Below are 19,598 nucleotides of genomic sequence, written 5' to 3' on the forward strand. Positions count from 1 at the left end.
GAACCTGGGAGGCGGAGGTTGTGATGAGCCGAGATTGTGCCATTGCAGTCCAGCCTGGGCAACAAGAGCAAAACTCCGTCTCAAAAAAAAAAAAAAAAAAAAAAGAAACTGGAAAGACTTCATCAATGTAATGAAAAACCAAAAAAAAGAGAAAAGGTAAAAAGACTGCCCATAGAATGGGCAAAATATTTGCAAATCATATACCTGATAAGATTCTAGTGTTCGGCAAACATAAATAAAATAACAACCATAAAAAGACAACCCAATTTAAAAATTAGCAATAGATTTAATTAGCCACTTCTCCAAAGAAGTTATACAAATGGGCAATAAACACATTAGTCATTACAGAAATGCAAATTTAAAACTACAATGGCCGGGTGTGGCGGCTTACACCTGTAATCCCAGTACTTTGGGAGGCTGAGGCGGGCAGATCATTTCAGGTCAGGAGTTCAGACCAGCCTGATCAACATGGTGAAACTCCGTCTCTACTAAAAAATACAAAAATTAGCCGGATGTGGTGGCACACTCCTGTAGTCCCAGCTACTCAGGAGGCTGAGGTGGGAGAATCACTTGAACCTAGGAGGTGGAGGTTGCAGTGAGCAGAGATTGTACCACTGCACTCCAGCCTGGGCAACAGAGTGAGACTCTGTCTCAGGGGAAAAAAAAAAAAACACACAAAACTACAATGAAATACCATTTCACACCCAGTAGGATGGCTATGATAAAAAAGATAGACAATACCAAGTACTGGTGAGGGTGTAAAAAGATTGGACCTGTCATACACTACTGGTGTGAATGTAAAACTGTGCAGCCACTTTGGAAAACAGTTTGGCAGATCCTCAAAGTTAAATGTATAGTTACTGTATCCTCAAGCAATTCCATTCCTATGTATATACCTAACAGAATTCAAAACATATATTCACACAAACTTTTTTTTTTAGAGAGTCTCGCTGTTTCACCCAGGCTGGGGTGCAGTGGTGCAATCTCGGCCTCAGCCTTCTGAGTACCTGGGACCACAGGCAAGCACCACCATGCCCAGCTGACTTTTGTATTTTTAATTTTGCCATGGTGGCCAGGTTGGTCTTGAACTCCTAGCCTCAAGTGATCCACCTGCCTTGGCCTCCCAAAGTGCTAGGATTATAGGCATGAGCCACTGCACCTGGCCACACACAAACTTATATACAAATATTCATAGCATTATTCATAATGGTCAACATGTGGAAACTCAAATGTACATTAATTGAATAGGGGAGGAAAATTTGACATATCCATACAATGGAGTATTATTCAGTCATAAATGGAATGAAGTACTAATTTATGCTACAACATGGATGAACCTAGAAAACATGCTAAGTCAAAGAAGGCAGACACAGAAAGCCACATGTTATATGATTCCATTTATATGAACTGTCTAGAACAGGCAAAGCCATAAAGACAGAAAGGAGATTAGTGGTTCCCAGGAGCTGGGAATGACTGCTAAAGGGCATGGGTTTCTTTCCGAAGGGTGATGGAACTGTTGTAGAATTAGGTAGTGTCGATGGCTGCACAACTTCTTGAATATATTAGAAAGCACTGAATTATAAATTCTAAAAGGATGAATTTTATGGTATGTGAATTATATCTCAATAATTAAAAAACCAGGCAATTGTGATCAGTAAGGAGATATATATATATATATCCGAAACTTCTGAATTGCTAATATTGATCTGTTTTGTGACTTGGGTAGTAATTATAGGGTGTTTACAACTATCTGTTATACTTATGTAAGTTTTATGTGTTTATATTTTATGAAATATACAGTAAAGACACATTACAAATCATGTCTGTTGATAGATATCCATCTTTTCAAGCTCTAGTTTTGGGCATTGAAAAGAGATGAAACTGGCATCTCTGAGGTGCCTTTTGAACAGTGTCATATCTTTGGGACAAGAATTGGTTGCTAGGTTGACTCAACAGCAAATATCAGTGATGTTTCTGAAGAGACTGTAAGGCTGTATGATCCACCAAACCTTCTGCCTCTGCCATTCACACTCTTCTATTAAACACTTAGCAAGGCATAGTGGCTCATGCCTGTCAGCCCAGCACTTAGGGAGGCCAAGCTGGGAAGATCACTTGAGGCCAGGAATTTAACATCAGCCTGGACAATGTAGCAAGACCCCAACTCTACATTTTTTAAGAGTCTATTTCCACAGCAAGGAAGAAATGAAAGTACAGCACCTGTCCCACTTCCCACAAAAAAGTCTTTGCCTAGGGTCTGCATATGTGACTGGAAGCTAAATTATTGGAATGAGCTTGTTTGTTTAAGGTTATTAAAGTTCTGGGTTCTTTGACTTCTAAAGTCATTCTGATAAGTATTTGGAAGAGTAAATGTCTAGCAAATTGGCTTTATATTTCCTTTAGAGATCTAGCAAAGACCAAACCTGCTTTGGACCTCATCTGTGCCACAGTGCCCTTGGGGGATGGGCCACCTGTAGCACAGGAATAGGAGCTGAGGCATGAGCTGATAAGTGGCATCACTTTAGGGCCCTCTCCAATCTCACCTGGAATGTCACTAATAGTGACCTATTTCTTTGGGTTCAAGCTTTTCATTTTCTGGGCCTCCTTTATATTGCAGATTCTTTTATTTTATAGATAGGTCTCACTATGTTGCCCAGGCTGGAGTGTGGGGGCTATTCACAGACATAATCATAGTACACTACTGCCTCAAACTTCTGGGCTCAAGCAAGCCTCCTGCCTCAGCCTTCTGGATAGCTGGGATTACAGATGTGCACCACTGTGCTCGGCTGCAGATTCCTTTTAGGAGGTGAATACATAATCAGTAATTTGCTAATGCCTTAGTAAAAACTTAGTGATGTGCCTGCATAGAGGGAAATCTATAATAGACACTATTGGGATTTGGCAAATTTCAATGTAGCCATATATTTCCCATTTATGTGACAGCAAAGATTTTAACTTAATACCTCTTATTTAACTTAATACCTCTTATCAAAAGTTTTTTGATACTTAACATTTACCATCTTCTAGACACTGTGCTAGGCATTTGCTATTATCCCATTTTCATAATTTGTAAAAAGCAAATTTTGACCACCTCAGCCATTAGGATGGCTACTACCAAAACAGAAAATAAGAAGTGTTGATGAAGATGTGGAGAAATTGAAACTCTTTTTACACTGTTGGTAGGAACATAAAATGGAGCTGCTATGGAAAACGGTATGGCAACTCCTCTAAAAATTAAAAATAGAATTACTATATGATTTAGCAATTCCACCTCTGGGTATGTACCCAAAAGGACTGAAAGCAGGATCTTGAAGTAGTTGCGTACCCATGTTCACAGCAGTATTAACAATAGCCAAAAAGTGGAAGCAACCCAAGTGTTCATTGATGGATGAATGGACAAACAAAATGTGGTACATACATATAATGGACTATCATTCAGTCTTCAAAAAGCAGGGCTGGGTGGGGTGGCTCATGCCTGTAATCCCAGCACTTTGGGAGGCTGAAGCAGGAGGATTGCTTGAGTCCAGAGTTTGAGACCAGCCTGGGCAACTTAGCGAGTCCCAATCTCCACGGGGGGGGGGGGGGGGGGAGGAATTAGCCAGGTGTGGTGGTGCATGCACATAGTCCTAGCTATTCAGGAGGCTGAGGCAGGAGTATTGCTTGAGCCCAGGAGGTTGAGGCTGCAGTGAGCTATGATCATACCACTGCATTCCAGTCTGGCAGCATGGACAACAGAATAAAGCCTCATCTGTTTAAGAAACAAAACAAACAAACCTGACATATGCTGCAATATGGGTGAACTTTGAGGACATTATGCTAAGTGAAATAAGCCAGTGACAAAAGGACAAATACAGCATGATTCCATTTATATGAAGTTTTTAGAGAAGTCCAATTTATAAAAACAAAGTGGAATATCAGTTACTAGGACTTGGTGGGAGAAGGAAATGGGGAGTTAATCATTGCTTAATGGGTACAGAGTTTGTTTTGCAAGATGAGTTCTGGAGATGGATGATGGTAGTGATGGTAGTGTCCAATCAACTTCTCAGTCTTCTCGGCTCTTACTACAAAGGAAGAAACTGTACTACCCAGATTTCTTTTTTAATAGAAATGTTATTTATAGTTAATAATGAATGCACTGCATAAAAACTTTATAGCTTCATTATTGTGAAATGTGTTCAAGATCCTACAGTAAAAGTGAAACATTCCCAAGGACTTGCATTAATGAAGACTACACAGAAAACCTTTCTAAGGATTTGTGTGGATCCGATAGATACTTGGCAAATTTTTGAGTTGTACGTTCTTACAGAAAGTCCACTTAAAAGTGATCATTTGTAAGACAAAAATATAAATAGTTTCAAAAATCTTTAAAAAATCATCCTAAATGCATGATCTTCACCTCCAGCTTCTGAAGAGCCCTCATTCTCAGTGTCTTCCTTCCCGCATTTCCCACCACAGCCATCTCATGATCCTCAAGCTCATGCTTTTCCAGTTCGGGTAGGGACTCTCTCAGCTTTCTCCCTGTCATCCCCTACATCAGTTGTATTGACAAAGAACGTCAGAGGATGAGGGTCTAGTTCTGTATTAGGGTGGTGCAAAAGTAATTGCGGTTTTTGCTGTTGAAATGGGTATCATAGATAACAGTGCCCATGGTAAGGGTTCAAAATTAACAGTGGAAAGAAAAATAGTTCATTTGACTCTCAAGTAAACAATTTGGAAAGTAGTCCAGAGCTGGTTTAGTGGTTCTGTTCAAGTTCAGACCTAGATTCTTATCTGGTGCTACTGGCAAGGCCTCTGCCTAATGGTGCCAGATGGTCGTAGCCTCAGCAGCAGGATGGAAGAATGAACAAAGAAAGGGGCAAAGGCAGTTCTCTTCCCTTCCCAAGAAGTTGCTGCGGGACACGGTTCTGCTTATCCTATTGTCCAGAACTAGTTCATGTGACCACATCCAGTTACAAGCGAGGTTAGTAAATATAGTTTTTATGTTTATTTATTTATTTTAGATGGAGTCTCGCTCTGTCGCCCAGGCTGGAGTGCAGTGGCGCGATCTTGGCTCACTGCAACCTCCGCCTCCCAGGTTCAAGCAATTCTCTGCCTCAGCCTCCATAGTAGCTGGGATTACAGGCAGCTGCCACTGTGCCCAGCTAATTTTTTGTATTTTTAGTAGAGATGGAGTTTCACCATCTTGGCCAGGCTGGTCTGGTCTGGAACTCCTGACCTTGTGATCCACCTGCCTTGGCCTCCCAAAGTGCTGGGATTACAGGTGTGAGCCACCGTGCCCCGCCCATGTAGCATGTAGAATGTAGTCTTTTCTAAGAGGTTATGCTCCCAGCTAAAAACCTTTTCTTTCCGGAAAAAGGGAAGAATGAATGTTGGGTAACTAACACTCGGCAGTGCCCTCTCCCTATGCTCTAGACCCCCTCCCCTCTGACAGTCCCTGCTCCAGCATTATCCCTCCCCTCACCTCGTGTCATGGCTCTTCTCTTCTAACCTGTCCTTTCGGTAATTAATTGTGCAACCCTTACCCTCCACCATCCCCCTTGACCTTAGGTAGCCCTCTAGCTGTTGTCCAGTTATTTTGTTTTTCTTCAGAGCCAACTTCCTGGCTTTCTCATTGCCCTTTCACATTTCAGCTTGTTATAATGTGGCTTCGTAGGCCATCATTGCAATAAACCTAGTATTGCTGCAGTATCTGACCTACTTTCTAATACAATGAACAGATGAACAGTGTAACATTCACCTTATTTACACCACTAATCTTTCTTTATTGAAACCACCACTATTCTCTCTTGGCTTCAACTCTTCAAATTCCTCTACTAAATCCTTTCTTTTTCTTTTTTTTTTTTTGAGACAGGGTCTCACTCTGTCACCCAGGCTGGAGTACAGTGGTACGATCTCAGCTCACTACAGCCTCCACCTCCCAGGCTCAAACGATCCTCCTACTTTAGCCTCCCAAGTAGCTGGAACTACAGGGACATGCCACCACACCAGCTAACTTATTTATTTTTAGATACAGGGTCTCACTATGTTGCCCAGGCTGGTGTTTAACTCCTGGCCTCATGTGATCCTCCTGCCTTGGCCTTCCGAAGTGTTGGGATTACAGGTGTGAGCCACTGCATCTGGCCTACATCCTCTTTTTCTAGCTACTTCTTACATGTCAGTGTTCTCAGGATTCTGTCCTTGATTCTCCTGCTTTATCCTGTCTTGGTTGGCAGTCTGCTTCCATGGCTTTACTGTCACCTGTATGCTGATGCCACCCAAAGCTCTATTTTTTTTTAAATTTTTTGAGACAGGGTCTTGCTCTGTCACCCAGGCCAGAGTGCAGTGGTGTAATCTTGGCTCACTACAACCTCTACCTCATGGGCTCAAGTGATTCTTTCACCTCAGTGTCCCAAGTAGCTTGGACCACAGGCTTGTGCCACCATGCCTAGCTAATTTTGTTTATTTTTTTCTTGTTGTTTTAGAGATGAGGTCTCACTGTGCTGCCCCAGGTTGGTCTCAAACTCCTAGACTCAAGCAATTTTCCCACCTCAGCCTCTCAAAGTGTTGGGATTACAGGCATGAGCCACTATGCCCAGCAAAAACTTTATCTCTAATACTTATTTTTCCTCCTAACTGCAAACCTGTATACAGATGTCTTCCATGTATCTTATCTTTTTAACTTTTTGTTATGGAAGTATTCAAACATAATGAAAGTAGAGATGGTAACATAACTGACTTGATATATCCATAAGCCAGCATCATCACCAATACGTGGCAATGTTTTTTATACCACCTCCAGACCATTTTGGAGTAAATCAGACATCTTGTTTCATGGACTGGACAGCACCTTTGATCACACACAGTGTATCCTAACTTTATTATGGCCACCCAGAGGGGAAACAGACTTCTCATATCTTAACACAGGAGGTGGTTTTGCAAATTGGAGCAAGGTGCCCACCATTTGTACCCAGGGGAGTTAGGCTCTTACCCTTCTGTAGGAACTGAGAGGTTGAGGCACTATCTCCCTAAATGTTTGCATCTCCAGGAGATGGCTTTCTGGGTCCTTGAAGAAGCATTCCTGGGTTGTGAGACTTGTGAGAGGCCTATTTAGTCATTATGAAGGATTCACATAAATTTGAAAAGCACACAGAAATTATGAAATAAAAGGGAGGAAGGGAGGTCTCTTTCTTTATTTTCAACAGGGAGAATTAAGCCTCTTAATTTTTTTTTTTTTTTTTTTGAGGCAGAGTCTCGCTCTATCGCTCAGGCTGGAGTGCAGTGGCGTGATCTTGGCTCACTGCAAGCTCCGCCTCCCAGGTTCACACCATTCTCCTGCCTCAGCCTCCTGAGTAGCTGGGACTACAGGCGCCCGCCACCACGCCCGGCTAATTTTTCGTATTTTTAGTAGAGACAGTGTTTCACCACGTTAGCCAGGATGGTCTCGATCTCCTGACCTCGTGATCCGCCCGCCTCGGCCTCCGAAAGTGCTGGGATTACAGGCGTGAGCCACTGCGCCCTGCCAAGCCTCTTTTTAATTAGTATTGTTCACATTGCCTGATTAAGTTACACTTTTTAGGTTTATTTTGTTGTTTTTTGTTTTTAAGTTTGAGTTGAATTCAAATGAGGTCCATATTGCTTTATACTTTAAGACCTTTGTAGGTTCTCTCTTTTTTTTTCTTCTTTGCAGTTTATTTATAGAAGAATCTAGGTCATTTGTCTGCAGAATTTCTCTGTTTAGATCCCTGTGGTGTCCTATGACATATTCTATGGCGATGTATACTTCATCAGAGGTGACATTTCAGCGATACTGTCAGCCATTGACTATTGCCTAGAATTATCCATTAACTTGTCTCCATGTGCTTTCAACAGGATAGTCTCTAACACATCAATGTCAACATATCCCAAACTGACCTTATCATCTTCTCCCTCCCTTCCCATGCCCCTCTATTGCTGGACACTCTGTTCCCTCTCATTTATTTCTTTAGCTTCCTGTGGCACTCTGCTTCTCCAGACCATTTTCTACACTGCTGTCTGAGCACTAGATCCAAAATGCAGATTTGATTTGTCTTCCTGGCTTAGAAACTACAGTTGTTCCCCACCACATTTAGGACCTGGGCCTTGCCCCGGCTCCTGCCGCATCTCTTTGCAGTCCTCTAGGTGCACTCTGGGTTCGGAGGAATTGTGCATTGTTCTATAGGGCTGAAGGTATTCTCCTCCTCAGTAAGCATTTCTTCCTCCTCTCTTATTCCTGGCTAATGTCTTCCAGACTCAGATATTGCTGCTTCTGAGAAGTTCTCCTGACCCTTCTCTTCCTGGGTCTCTGTTCCCACCACACCCTTTGTACATCTGGTTCATAGCAATTAGCACTGGGCTGGGCTGCCACTTTCTCTGCCTGACATCCTACCAGCCTGTGACCTCCTTGAAGTCTGCACCATACCTTATTTCTGCATTCCTAGGATTTAGTGGAGTGCTAGGCACAGAGTATACTTTTGTTGAAGGAAAAAAGGGAGCAAAGCATCTTAGCTTTCTCCTGTAACTTCATTCACATCACAACCCTTGATGAGTCTTCCCAAACCAGTATTTTGTTTCTCTGAAAATGATCTGCTACTTAGAAGCCACCTGGTCTCCCAGATTTTTAAAACGTATGACTCAAAGGATAACTGCCATATATCAAACTTTAACTCTTGCAAGCTAAATGTTAGTAGGGGCTGGGTGCGATGGCTCACACCTGTAACCCCAGCACTTTGGGAGGCCAAGGTGGCTGGATCACTTAAGCCCAGGAATTCAAGACCAGCCTGGGTAGCATGGCAAAACCCTATCTCCACCAAAAAAAAAAAAAAAAAAATTTAGCTGGGTGTGGTGGTGGGCTTCTGTAGTCCCAGCTACTTGGGAGGCTGAGGTAGGAAGATGGCTTGAGCCTGGGAGATGGAGGCTGCAGTGAGCTGAGATCACACCACTGCACTCCAGCTTGGGCAACAGAACCAGACTGTGTCTCCAAAAAAAAAAAAAAAGCTAGTAGGTAGTAATGATGATGAGTTATTGCTCCCTTTTTTGAAATACATTTTTAAACCAGGACATCAGTAGATAATGACTGCTTTCTTCAAGTAAGGCTGACCTCTAATTACTTTAGACAGATGCTGCATTGTTATTTTAATATCCAAAATAGTACAATTCAGAGGCAGAACCTAAGAGATTACAGTGGTTGGCTTAAATAATTTAACCTTTGAATAAATTTACTTATCCCTCTCTATTAATGACCAAACCTTGGAGGAAGGAGATGTTACAAGGGCTGGTTGGAGCTGTCTCCTCTGAAACTCTGAAGAAATGAACTGGGACAGATATCTCACGACACATGGTTCTTTGGCTGGGTGCACAGTGGCTCACACCTGTAATCCAGTATTGAGAATAAATACATGTGGTAATGCTCAGCTTTGAAGGGAAGAAAAATGGACCCTTCCTGGCTCCGTCCTCTATGCCAAGAGAAGAGAAACACAGCCTAGAAAAAGAAGTAGAAAACACCTTCCTGTGTGACCCAAGAGTTGAGCCACCGCAGGTTGTGTCATTGTGGTTAGGGATTTCAGAGAAGTGGTATTCTAATATTTACTTGGCCTTGCCTTTATATTCTTTCACAGGGAATGTAGGAAATTCAAACTATGTGTGAGAGCAGGACTCTTTAAGAGCCATTCCAGTGAGAAATCAGTGGGCCTGCATTTGTTTGCCACTTCTTTTTTTTCTAGTAGGGATGGGGGTCTTGCTATGTTGCCCAGGTTGGTCTTGAACTCTGGCCTCAAGCAATCCTCCTGCCTTGGATCCCCAAGTGCTGGGATTACAGGCACGAACCACCGTGGCCAGCCTGTTTGCTACTTCTCACCAGAAACTGTTTTATCAAAATGACATAACAATATTACAGATTTTGGGAAGTCTTAGGTTACACCATCAGTTTCAAGGAAAAGGCAAATAATAGGGTGGGGAGAAAAACCACAAAGATGCCTCATCCAGTTGAACTAATCTGTAATCTCTAGCATGCATCAGGTCTTTCCTTATTATCTCATTGAAACCACTATGTGAGGTAGGACAGGTTTAGAAACTGAACCTGACTGGAGATCTGAACTCTCCTAGGAAGTTAGGGAGCAGATGGCAGGGATTCTTTTCTTTGCATCCGGTGTAGCATTTGGCTAACTGAGGCTGTCTGAGTATTCTGTGCTTTCAGCCCAGATAGTAGGGAATGCAGTCTGTCTGGTTTGAGGTTTCTTGGGCAGACTCACCAGGATGCTAGACCAGGGTCTGGGGCAGGGAGCTACCCATCAGAGCTGGTAACTTGCAAAGCTGTAGTCGCCAGCCTGATGTGTCTTCCTTTAAATCCTTTCTGGAACAAGGCAGAGTGTAAACAATTTTTTTTTTTTAAACGGGGTCTCACTTTGTCGCCCTGGCTGGAGTGCTGTGGTGCGATCTCGCCTCACTGCAACCTCTGCCTCCCAGGTTCAAGCAACTCTCCTACCTCAGCCACCCAAGTAGCTGGGACTACAGGCGTGCGCCACCATGCCCAGCTAATTTTTGTATTTTTAGTACAGATGGGGTTTCACCATGTTGGCCAGGCTGGTCTCGAACTCCTGACCTCAAGTGATCCACCTGCCTCAGCCTCCCAAAGTGCTGGGATTACAGGTGTAGGCCACTGCACCAAGGCGTAAACAATTTTTAAACATCACATGCTCTAAAGAACAGTATTTTATCCCTGGGGACTGTTGCTATTTCTTCTTCTTGTTAACTACTGGAAAGATTCAAGTTTTGCCAACATGTTAACAATAGCAGGTCTTGTCTACTCAGAGGAGCTCAACAGTCTCGTTCTGAATGGATATGGTTATGTGACTTCATGAAGCCGGAGCAATCCTCCTCTTACCTTCACCCCTGCCTGTGCTGGAATCAGGTTCTAGGGTGCCATCAGCTGACAGTCTGTCCGAGAAAGCCTGAGCTGGCTCATCATGGTCTACAGGTGCTCAGAGGGTTGACATGAGTTTGGTTCAGAGGGGTGTATATTCCAAAGCCTATCTTTAGAAGATGACAGCATCTGTTCTCCTTAGGCAAGAAGGACAGATGTAGCTGGACAACCGATTAGCAGGAAACATACAACTGGTGTTGTAAATCATCTCAGTTACTATCTTGAATTAAATTTTCAAGTGTATTTTGCATTCATATATATATATATATTTTTAAACTCAAGGATCACATTCATGCAAAGGCATCTATTAACACCATGTTTGTATCATTTGCTCTTGAGGTTAACGCTGGTGTATGTTAGACGGATATGTTCCGAAGTGACTGGCCTGGATCCCCACAGTCACTTTCCTTGAGTCCCCAGTGCCACTATCTCTGCCCGTCTTCCTCAGTCATGGTCCTCACTGCCTCTGAGAAAACCTACCTGTCACGGAGGCAACATGAGAGCAGAGTGGGGAGGAAGGAGATGTTACAAGGGCTGGTTGGAGCTGTCTCCTCTGGAACTCTGAAGAAATGAACTGGGACAGATATCTCAAGACACATGGTTCTTTGGCTGGGCGCACGGTGGCTCACACCTGTAAGCCAGCACTTTGGGAGGCTGAAGAGGGTGGATTGCCTAAGGCCAGGGGTTTGAGACCAGCCTCGGTAAAATGGCGAAATCTTGTCTCTACAAAAAAATATAAATTAGCCAGGTATGGTGGCGCATGCCTGTAGTCCCAGCTACTCTGGAGGCTGATATGTGAGAATTGCTTGAGCCTGAGAGGTTGAGGCTGCAGTGAGCCATGTTTGTGCCACTGCACTCCAGCCTGAGTGACAGAGTAAGACCATCTCAAAAAAAAGAGACAAGGTTCTTAAGGTTGTACAGTCTTGGGAGTTAAATGCACCAAATAAAATTCAGATCTCTGCATTTTATTGGTAGTAACCGAATGAGTTTACCTAAATAACAGTCTCTTCAAAGGTTATTACCCAAATTACATTTTATGGATAAGAGAAATTCTACTTACTTCAAATGGCCTGAATTAACCCTGGCATCCCCCATTCCCCACCCTCCAGTTTAGACTTCTAGTAACATTGCAACTTTAATAAGCTAGTATTTCAAGTACAAGCTTGTTCTAAGAATTAGCAGTCACATCCCTTTAAAGTTCCAGGAATTCGGCCGGGCACGGCGGCTCACACCTGTATTCCTAGCACTTTGGGAGGCCGAGGTGGGTGGATCACATGAGGTCAGGAGTTCCAGACCAGTCTGGCCAACATGGTGAAACCTGTCTCTACTGAAAATGCAAAAATTAGCCGGGCGTGGTGGCAGGCACCTGTAATACCAGCTACTCGGGAAGCTGAGGCAGGAGAATTGCTTGATCCGGTGGGTGGAGGTTGCAGTGAGCCAAGATCATGCCACTTCACTCCAGCATGGGTGAAAGAGCAAAACTTCATCTAAAAAAAAATTTTTTTTTAATTTTAAATTAATTTCCAAGAATTCCTTTTGCATGGGGCTAAATCTGCCATGTAAAATATTTGAGTCTGTAACTTTAAAAGCCATTAGTACCCTCTCAGCACCAAGTGAGGATGCAGAGTCTTTGTTTTTCTCCTGATTTCACTGACTTGTTATTCCTGACAAGTCACAAACATTTCTATCCTATTCATATTTAGAAACAATTTGGAAAAACTGCACACTAAGAGGCCCCTAGCTTTTCTCCATGTCTGTTATTCTACCAATGGGTTGCCTGTGGCTCAGCAGACCCTCCTGTGTGTCAGCCCACTTTGAAACCCATCTCTCTTGACTTGCTATGAGCCCTAGTAGCAACAGGGGTCACAGCAGTAGGGAGAATGGGATAGTCTTATGCTGTCAAAAAAAAAACCCCAAAAAAACAAAAAAACAAAACCTTACTCATCATGTAATCATATATGAGCTCTAACCAAAGGGTAATTCAGTTGCTGTTAAACAGTTGGAGCTATTCAGCCTTGCTGAAATTCTTCCTCTGCAATGTGTGGATAGTGATACCAGCAGAGGATGTGAGAATGAGCACGTATCTATAGAGTGTGTAGCACAGTGTGGTGTGTAGAGGCAGACAATTATTATCCATTTCCTGTCTCTGGCTTCTTTCAGGGATTTACTCACTAGCCCTGAAATAGAAGTGCTGTTCACAGATATTGCTAAGGTCAGGTAAGGCTGTTTTGATTTCTTCCTTACCGCCTGGTTGCATCATTCTGTTGATGCACTTGTGTTCTTGTTCCACTCTGATAGAGCCTGGAGAGGTTTATCAAGGCCAAAGGTAACATCTGGGCCAGAAAGATCAGAGTAGTACTCGGTGTATTTTATTACCAGCACTCAGGAGAGAAGCAACAAGGCTGTGCCAGTGTATAAACAGCAAGTGAAAAATGAGACCCTTTCACATTGTTCCAAATCTATTTGACATGAGAACTTCCTTGAAATTTCAGGCTCCTCTTGTCCTACAATGTCCTCTTAGAAGAAAGAGCAGCAATGAAACACTAGGTCTCACCTGACCTGGACTTACAGATGAATTGACCTGATGCACAGTTAGAGAAAGGGAAAGTTCCCACAGGCATAACAGCCAGACACATATTCCTTACACATTACAATGTTTGCATTTTTCATCATTACCCTAAGCTTCTTGAAAAATTAGTGAGACCGTTTCTTATGACCTATGAACCAGAAGAACTTGCCACAGCACTCTGATAAAGAAATAGCTTTAAGGCTGGGCATGGTGGCTCACACCTGTAATCCTAGCGCTTTGGGAGGCTGAAGCGGGAGGATCACTTGAGGTCAGGAGTTCGAGACCAGCCTGACCAACATGGCGAAACCTCGTCTCTACTAAAACTACAAAAATTAGCTGGGCATGGTGGTGCATGCCTGTAATCCCAGCTACTTGGGGAGGCTGAGGCAGCAGAACCCCTTGAACCAGGGAGGTGGAGGTTGCAGTGAGCCGAGATCATGCCATTGCACTCCAGCCTGAGCGACAGAGCAAGACTCTGTCTCAAAAAAAAAGAACTTTAATATTACTCAGTTCATCCTGCTGTTACAAAAAGTTAACTTCCCATCAGCCTCCTCACTCCTCTTATAAAAAAACTGTAGCAGATGGGTTACAATTCATGTTTTCTACAACAACATACTAGAACCAGGGTTCAGATAATCCTAGAACTAGGGTTCTGTTCTACCAGTCCTTTGGGTATTGGTAGTACCCAATACTATTGGCACAGTGGGCATTAGAGGAGAAAGCTCTTAAGAGGTGACATCAGGCTGGCATCATGTATTTGTTGATTCAGTTGTGTAATTAACTAGAATAGTTTAACATAAATTTGTAATCCTAGAGCAACTTTCATATTTTGTTCTTAAAGGTTATGGCAGTAGAATAAAAAAGTACTCACGGTGGCATACATTGCTAGCTGTCCACCAAAATCCATTCGCATTCTGTTCTGGACATAAGCTAGACCTGCATTTGCTGGCCAGTGCCAAAAGTGAGCAGGAGTAATGTGCCACTTTCAGGCCAGAGTCTTGAAAAGAGGAGGTGTGCTTTCTCAATGCTTTCTTCCTCTCCCGCTGCCTTGAACCTGGGGAGACCTAGACTTAGCCACACAGATGGCAAAGTCCTAGGCATGGGAGCCACAAGCCAGGTCTCTGAATTACTGCATAAAGGAAAGCCTCCTGCTGACCTGGAATACCTACCCTGGATGCTAAACAAACAAGAAATAAACTTGTTTGAGCCATATTTTGGGCTCAAACATATTTTGCTATGACAGTTAATTTACTCTAATAACCTTACTTAAAATAATATTATGTATTATGCCTATAACTAGGCCAGGCATGGTGGCTCACATCTGTAATCCTAGCACTTTAGAAGGCCATGATGGGAGCATTACTTGAGCCCAGGAGTTGGAGACCAGCCTGGAAAACACAGTGAGACCCTGTCTCTACAAATAATCCAAAAACACAGAAAAAAAATGATTAAAGTCTGAAAGGATACAGTAGTAAAACCCGGGCAGTAGGTTTGGGACCTCTGATATACACGTTATCCAATTTTACAGAGAATTTCAAAACAAAACAGTGCAAGTACAAACTATTTGTCATAGGAGTTCTTCTTTGACGCCCCTGATCCTCAGTGAACTTCCCCTGACTCCTTTAGGACTTATTGTCCCAAGTCCTTACCTGGCACTGAAACTGTGCAAATTATAGAGTTGTGTTCGTTCTTCCTGAATATTCTAGGGGGAAAAAAGAAAAAACAGAGTTGGGAGCAGGAAGGTAGGCCACTCAGGCAGGGCCTCTCAAGGTATAAATCCCTTTAGAGGAGGCTGGCCCTTAGCTTTGTGGATGCAGAAACACAAGGTTGCTGAGTGCATAGCTCATCAGGCTTTCAGACCCAGACTCACGCTAACCATGCTGGATCAACCAAAATGCCCGTGCATAATTATGTTAAGCAGTAGTCCTTCCAGTGTCCACTGTCTAGAAGCTTTTGCCCATATTAAGGCATGTGGGAAACCAACTGAATAGCCAGAAGGCTGTTTGGTGAGATGGCATCGGAGTAAATGGAGTTGGACAATGTGGACAGAATCCACTACCCAGGTTGGGAATTAATCTGATGAACCCCCGACAGAAGTTAGTACCCTTCTAGCACCTGTAATGAGAGCAGAGTGGTGGCCTGAATTAGCGACTGAAATCCTTCCATGAAATTCAATCTCTCTTCCTGGGAACGTTACTGTAAGATTGCCAAATTCTCTTTAGGTTCCTTTTTAGGCTTTGTGCAGCTTTTTTCTAATACAAGTGAGTACTGTTTTCTGTCACGTTTATCTGAGTCTACATCCTGGTTTGCATGATTGGACTTGGGTAGTCCCAAAGTTCTGTGACTTATCCACTGGATTGAGCACTTTAATTCCCCTGTATTTCTTCTTGGTCCTATGAGGATTGAATGAAAGTGCTTGGCAAATAGTTCTGAAACGTTAGTTAATATTATTTAACTCCAGTTTGGGGCCTTTTATATGACTATTCCTTAGAGTGCAATTACCAAAATATAAATTTATAAAGATTATAAATCTTTTATAATTGTACACCTAATATTGTAAAACACCAGGCATACCCTGGTGTCTTACATCTAGTAAGAACCTAATGGTTGATGTGATTTAAGGAGAGTGCTGAGATAAACATGGAGGTGAAAGTAGAAACATCCAGGAATTGTCCATTCAAGATCTGTACAGTACACTGGGTGCAGTGGCTCACGCCTGTAATCCCAGCACTTTGGGAGGCCGAGGCAGGTGGATCACTTGCGGTCAGGAGTTCAAGACCAGCCTAGCCAACATGGCGAAACCGTCTCTACTAAAAATACAAAAACAAATTCACCAGACGTGGTGGCGCACACCTGTAATCCCAGCTACTTGGGAGGCTGAGGTAGGAGAATTGCTTGAATCCAGGAAGTGGAGGTTGCAGTGAGCCGAGATTGTGCCACTGCACTCCAGCCTGCATGATAGCGCAAGACCCTGTCTCAAAAAAAAAAAAAAAAAAAAAAAAAAAAGTCTGTGCAGTCCAGGATTGTGTTGTCAACAGACAGAGGAAAGACTTGATATTGACTTGAAGGTTAATTAAAGCTTTCATTCTCTTAAGTCTAAAGTATCCTCTCCATATTTTGAGATTTGGTGAAGTCCATAATGACTTTACTCATACCTTTTTGTCTTTTTTTTAAAAAACAAAAGATTTTTATAGATGTTTTATTTGGTTCACATTTTTATCTTGGTTCACAATGTCTTTGGCCTGTCGTCATATTTTTCTCCTCCTACCCCTGCTCTGCTACCTTTTTATCTGGTTGTCTGGATCTTCTCCAGGTTGGGGCCTTTTATATGACTATTTCTGAAAGTGTAATGACCAAAAGATAAATACAGAATTCTTGCTGTAGGTGTATCTCACCTTTAAGAATAGGTCTGGGTGACACAAGGGCTGGGGAGGAAAAAAAGAATAGGACAAAGTTTTCTGTCTTGTTTCCAATATCTCTTGCGGTGGCAATTCCTTGGTTGGCCTCATGGGTTTTTGTTACGGTCACTGCTCCTCAAATTTTTATATTTCTTCAGAATTTTGGCTTTGGATTGAGTCTGGGTTCAAGAGGTAGAGCTCAAAATTATAATTTAAATTCATGATGAGTCCATGCTGCTCTTAATCCGAACCTTTAACACAAATCTCTGCAAATATTAAGATATGCCATGTCTTATCTTGTTACTGCCCCTTTCCCACCAATACCAGGACCCTAAGAATATAATCTGTGTCAATGTTCTGTTCTCTGATAGTTCAGATCCCTTTTTGATAGAGTCAGATTATTTAGTCCTCATCCTAAATGTAGCATCCAACTTAGGTGGGAAAATATTCAAAGCTGTGAGAATATAGCACTAGTTCTTAAAGTGTTGGACTCATGAGGAATTCCTTAGGAGACAAACTGCATAGTAAAGGATAGAGGTTGAGCGTCCCTAATCCAGAAATCCAAAATCGGAAATGTTCCAAAATCTGAAACTTTTTGAGCACCAATATGACATTACAAGTTACCCTGAACACACTGTATTAATGGTATGTCATATTTTCTGCTTTTAAGTACTTATGTGTGAAAAAGTAAGAAAATAACTGCCTATCAGTAGCATATAAATTCAGAGTCAGGAAGATGGTGATGCCAAACAATCATATTGTCCACATGGGTGGCTGTGATAGTGACACCTTTGTTTTCTGATGGTTTAATGCACACAAACTTTGTTTCATGCACAAGATGATTTAAAATATTATATAAAATTACCTTCAGGCTATGTGTATAAAGTGTGTATGAAACACAAGTTTTGTGTTTAGACTTGAGTTCCATCCCTAAGATATCTCAATATATATATAATGCAAATATTCCAAAATCTGAAAAAAATAAAAAATCTAAAACACTTCTGGTCCCAAGCCTTTGGATAATGGGTACTCAACCTGTACAAACTTTGGAGCCAGATGGCCTAGATTTGGATCCTGATTCTGGCACTTAACAGCTGTGTAACTTGGACGGTTACTTCTCTTTGCTTCAGTTTCCTCATCCACCAAATAGGCACATTTTAGTTGCCTCACACAACTGTTTTGAGTCTTAAATAATAATTTATGTTAAGCAGCTAGAACAATGCCTGGGATCTTGTAAATAATCAATAAATATTAGATATTTCTTTTAGGATGTTTCAGATTGGCTATTTATAAAAGTTTATAATATGTGAATTTCTTGGCCAGGCAGGTGGCTCATGCCCATAATCCCAGCACTTTGGGAGGATGAGGCGGGAGGATCAGTTGAGGTCAGAAGTTTGAGACCAGCTGGGGCAACATAGCAGACCCCATTTCTATAAAAAGAAAGTTTAAAAAAAAGAGACTCTCTTTGTGTATTTTTTGCTAAATTAATAGTACTTAATTTCCTTTAAAATTGTTGGTTCTTAATTTTCTTTAAAATTGTTGGTTCTTTTTGATATTTTATTTTTACTCTATCACTCCGGGATATCTGAGGTCTAACTGTTAACCATTTTTTTATTGTTGGGTTAAGTCAATCGATATCTCTTAGTTTCAGTTTCCAACATCTGCAAAACTGTTCATAATAGGATCGAGATAATCTTCCCACAATCATTTGACATTTTAAATTTTACTGTGACAAAATGATTATGATGTGTACTTTGTCACGTATTATCATTGTGGCCCAGGCTAGTTAAGAGTTGGAGATAGCACAGAAAATTCATCTTGTCATCCCTCATTTGCTTCCAGGCTGCCACCTAAAAGACTTTGGAGATTTGAGTTTTACTCCAGTCCCCAAAGATGATCTCTACAACAACCTGATAGTGAATCCACGCTCAGTGGGTCTTGCCAACCAGGAACTGGCTGAGGTGGTTAGCAGAGCTGTGTCAGATGGCTACAGCTGTGTCACACTGGGAGGAGATCACAGGTAAGCTGGGAGCCAGGCGTGGTGAGGGGATGGATTACATGGTGCTTGGGGCTCATAACTTAGCTTCTTTATCTGTTTCTTCATCTGGAGAAAAATACTCTACAGAATTTTTAGGGTAGATATTAAAATGAACAGCAAGCATTTAAATGTCTAAGATCCTGAGCTGCTCAAGGGGCACTGTGGTTTTCTTTGTATGACACATTGCACAGTAAGAACATGTACATTCAGACACAGCAAGTTCAGAGGTATACTAGGCAAGGTTCCTAGGCACTGTGTTAACATGCTTGTCTCCTGGAAAGCTTTCTTGAGACTTATCTTATGACTTATCTTATGACTTTGGAGAATTAGAAAGATCCATTGATAGGCTGAATTTGCAAGTTTTTGTTAGCATTTCTGTTAATAGACCTGTTAGAAATCCCCTTTGGCATGTTACATTTTCTTTTTTTTTTTTTTTTTTTTTTTGAGATAGGGTCTGGCTCTGTTGCCCAGGCTGGAGTACAGTGGCATGATCTCAGCTCACTGCAACCTCCACCTCCTAGGCTCAAGCCATCTTCCTACCTCAGCCTCCCAAGTAGCTGGGACTACAGGTGCATGCCACCATGCCTGGCTCATTTTTGTATTTCTTGTAGAGACGGGGTTTGGCCATGTTGCCCAGACTGGTCTCGAACTCCTGAGCTCAAGCGATCCTTCTGCCAAGGC

At 42.3% G+C, this 19,598-nt stretch overlaps 1 protein-coding gene and 1 long non-coding RNA gene across 3 annotated transcripts in view; one reads left to right on the forward strand and one right to left on the reverse strand.

The window, feature by feature from the left end:
• ARG2 (arginase 2) overlaps positions 1-19,598 on the forward strand; it is a 33,556-nt gene that overhangs the window by 5,825 nt on the left and 8,133 nt on the right. For both annotated transcript variants that reach the window (XM_003824076.5, XM_034937144.1), the window contains exon 3: positions 18,722-18,899. In XM_003824076.5, the coding sequence (XP_003824124.2) occupies positions 18,722-18,899 (178 nt within the window). The remainder of the gene's footprint in view (positions 1-18,721; positions 18,900-19,598) is intronic.
• LOC129393827 (uncharacterized) lies at positions 264-18,703 on the reverse strand. Its single transcript, XR_008620905.2, has 2 exons — positions 15,131-18,703; positions 264-12,399 (listed from the first exon to the last, which is right to left on the reverse strand). It is a non-coding gene; the product is annotated as an uncharacterized LOC129393827 (long non-coding RNA).

This window comes from Pan paniscus, chromosome 15, assembly GCF_029289425.2.
Source record: "Pan paniscus chromosome 15, NHGRI_mPanPan1-v2.0_pri, whole genome shotgun sequence".
In the NCBI taxonomy this organism is placed as follows: Eukaryota; Metazoa; Chordata; class Mammalia; order Primates; family Hominidae; genus Pan; species Pan paniscus.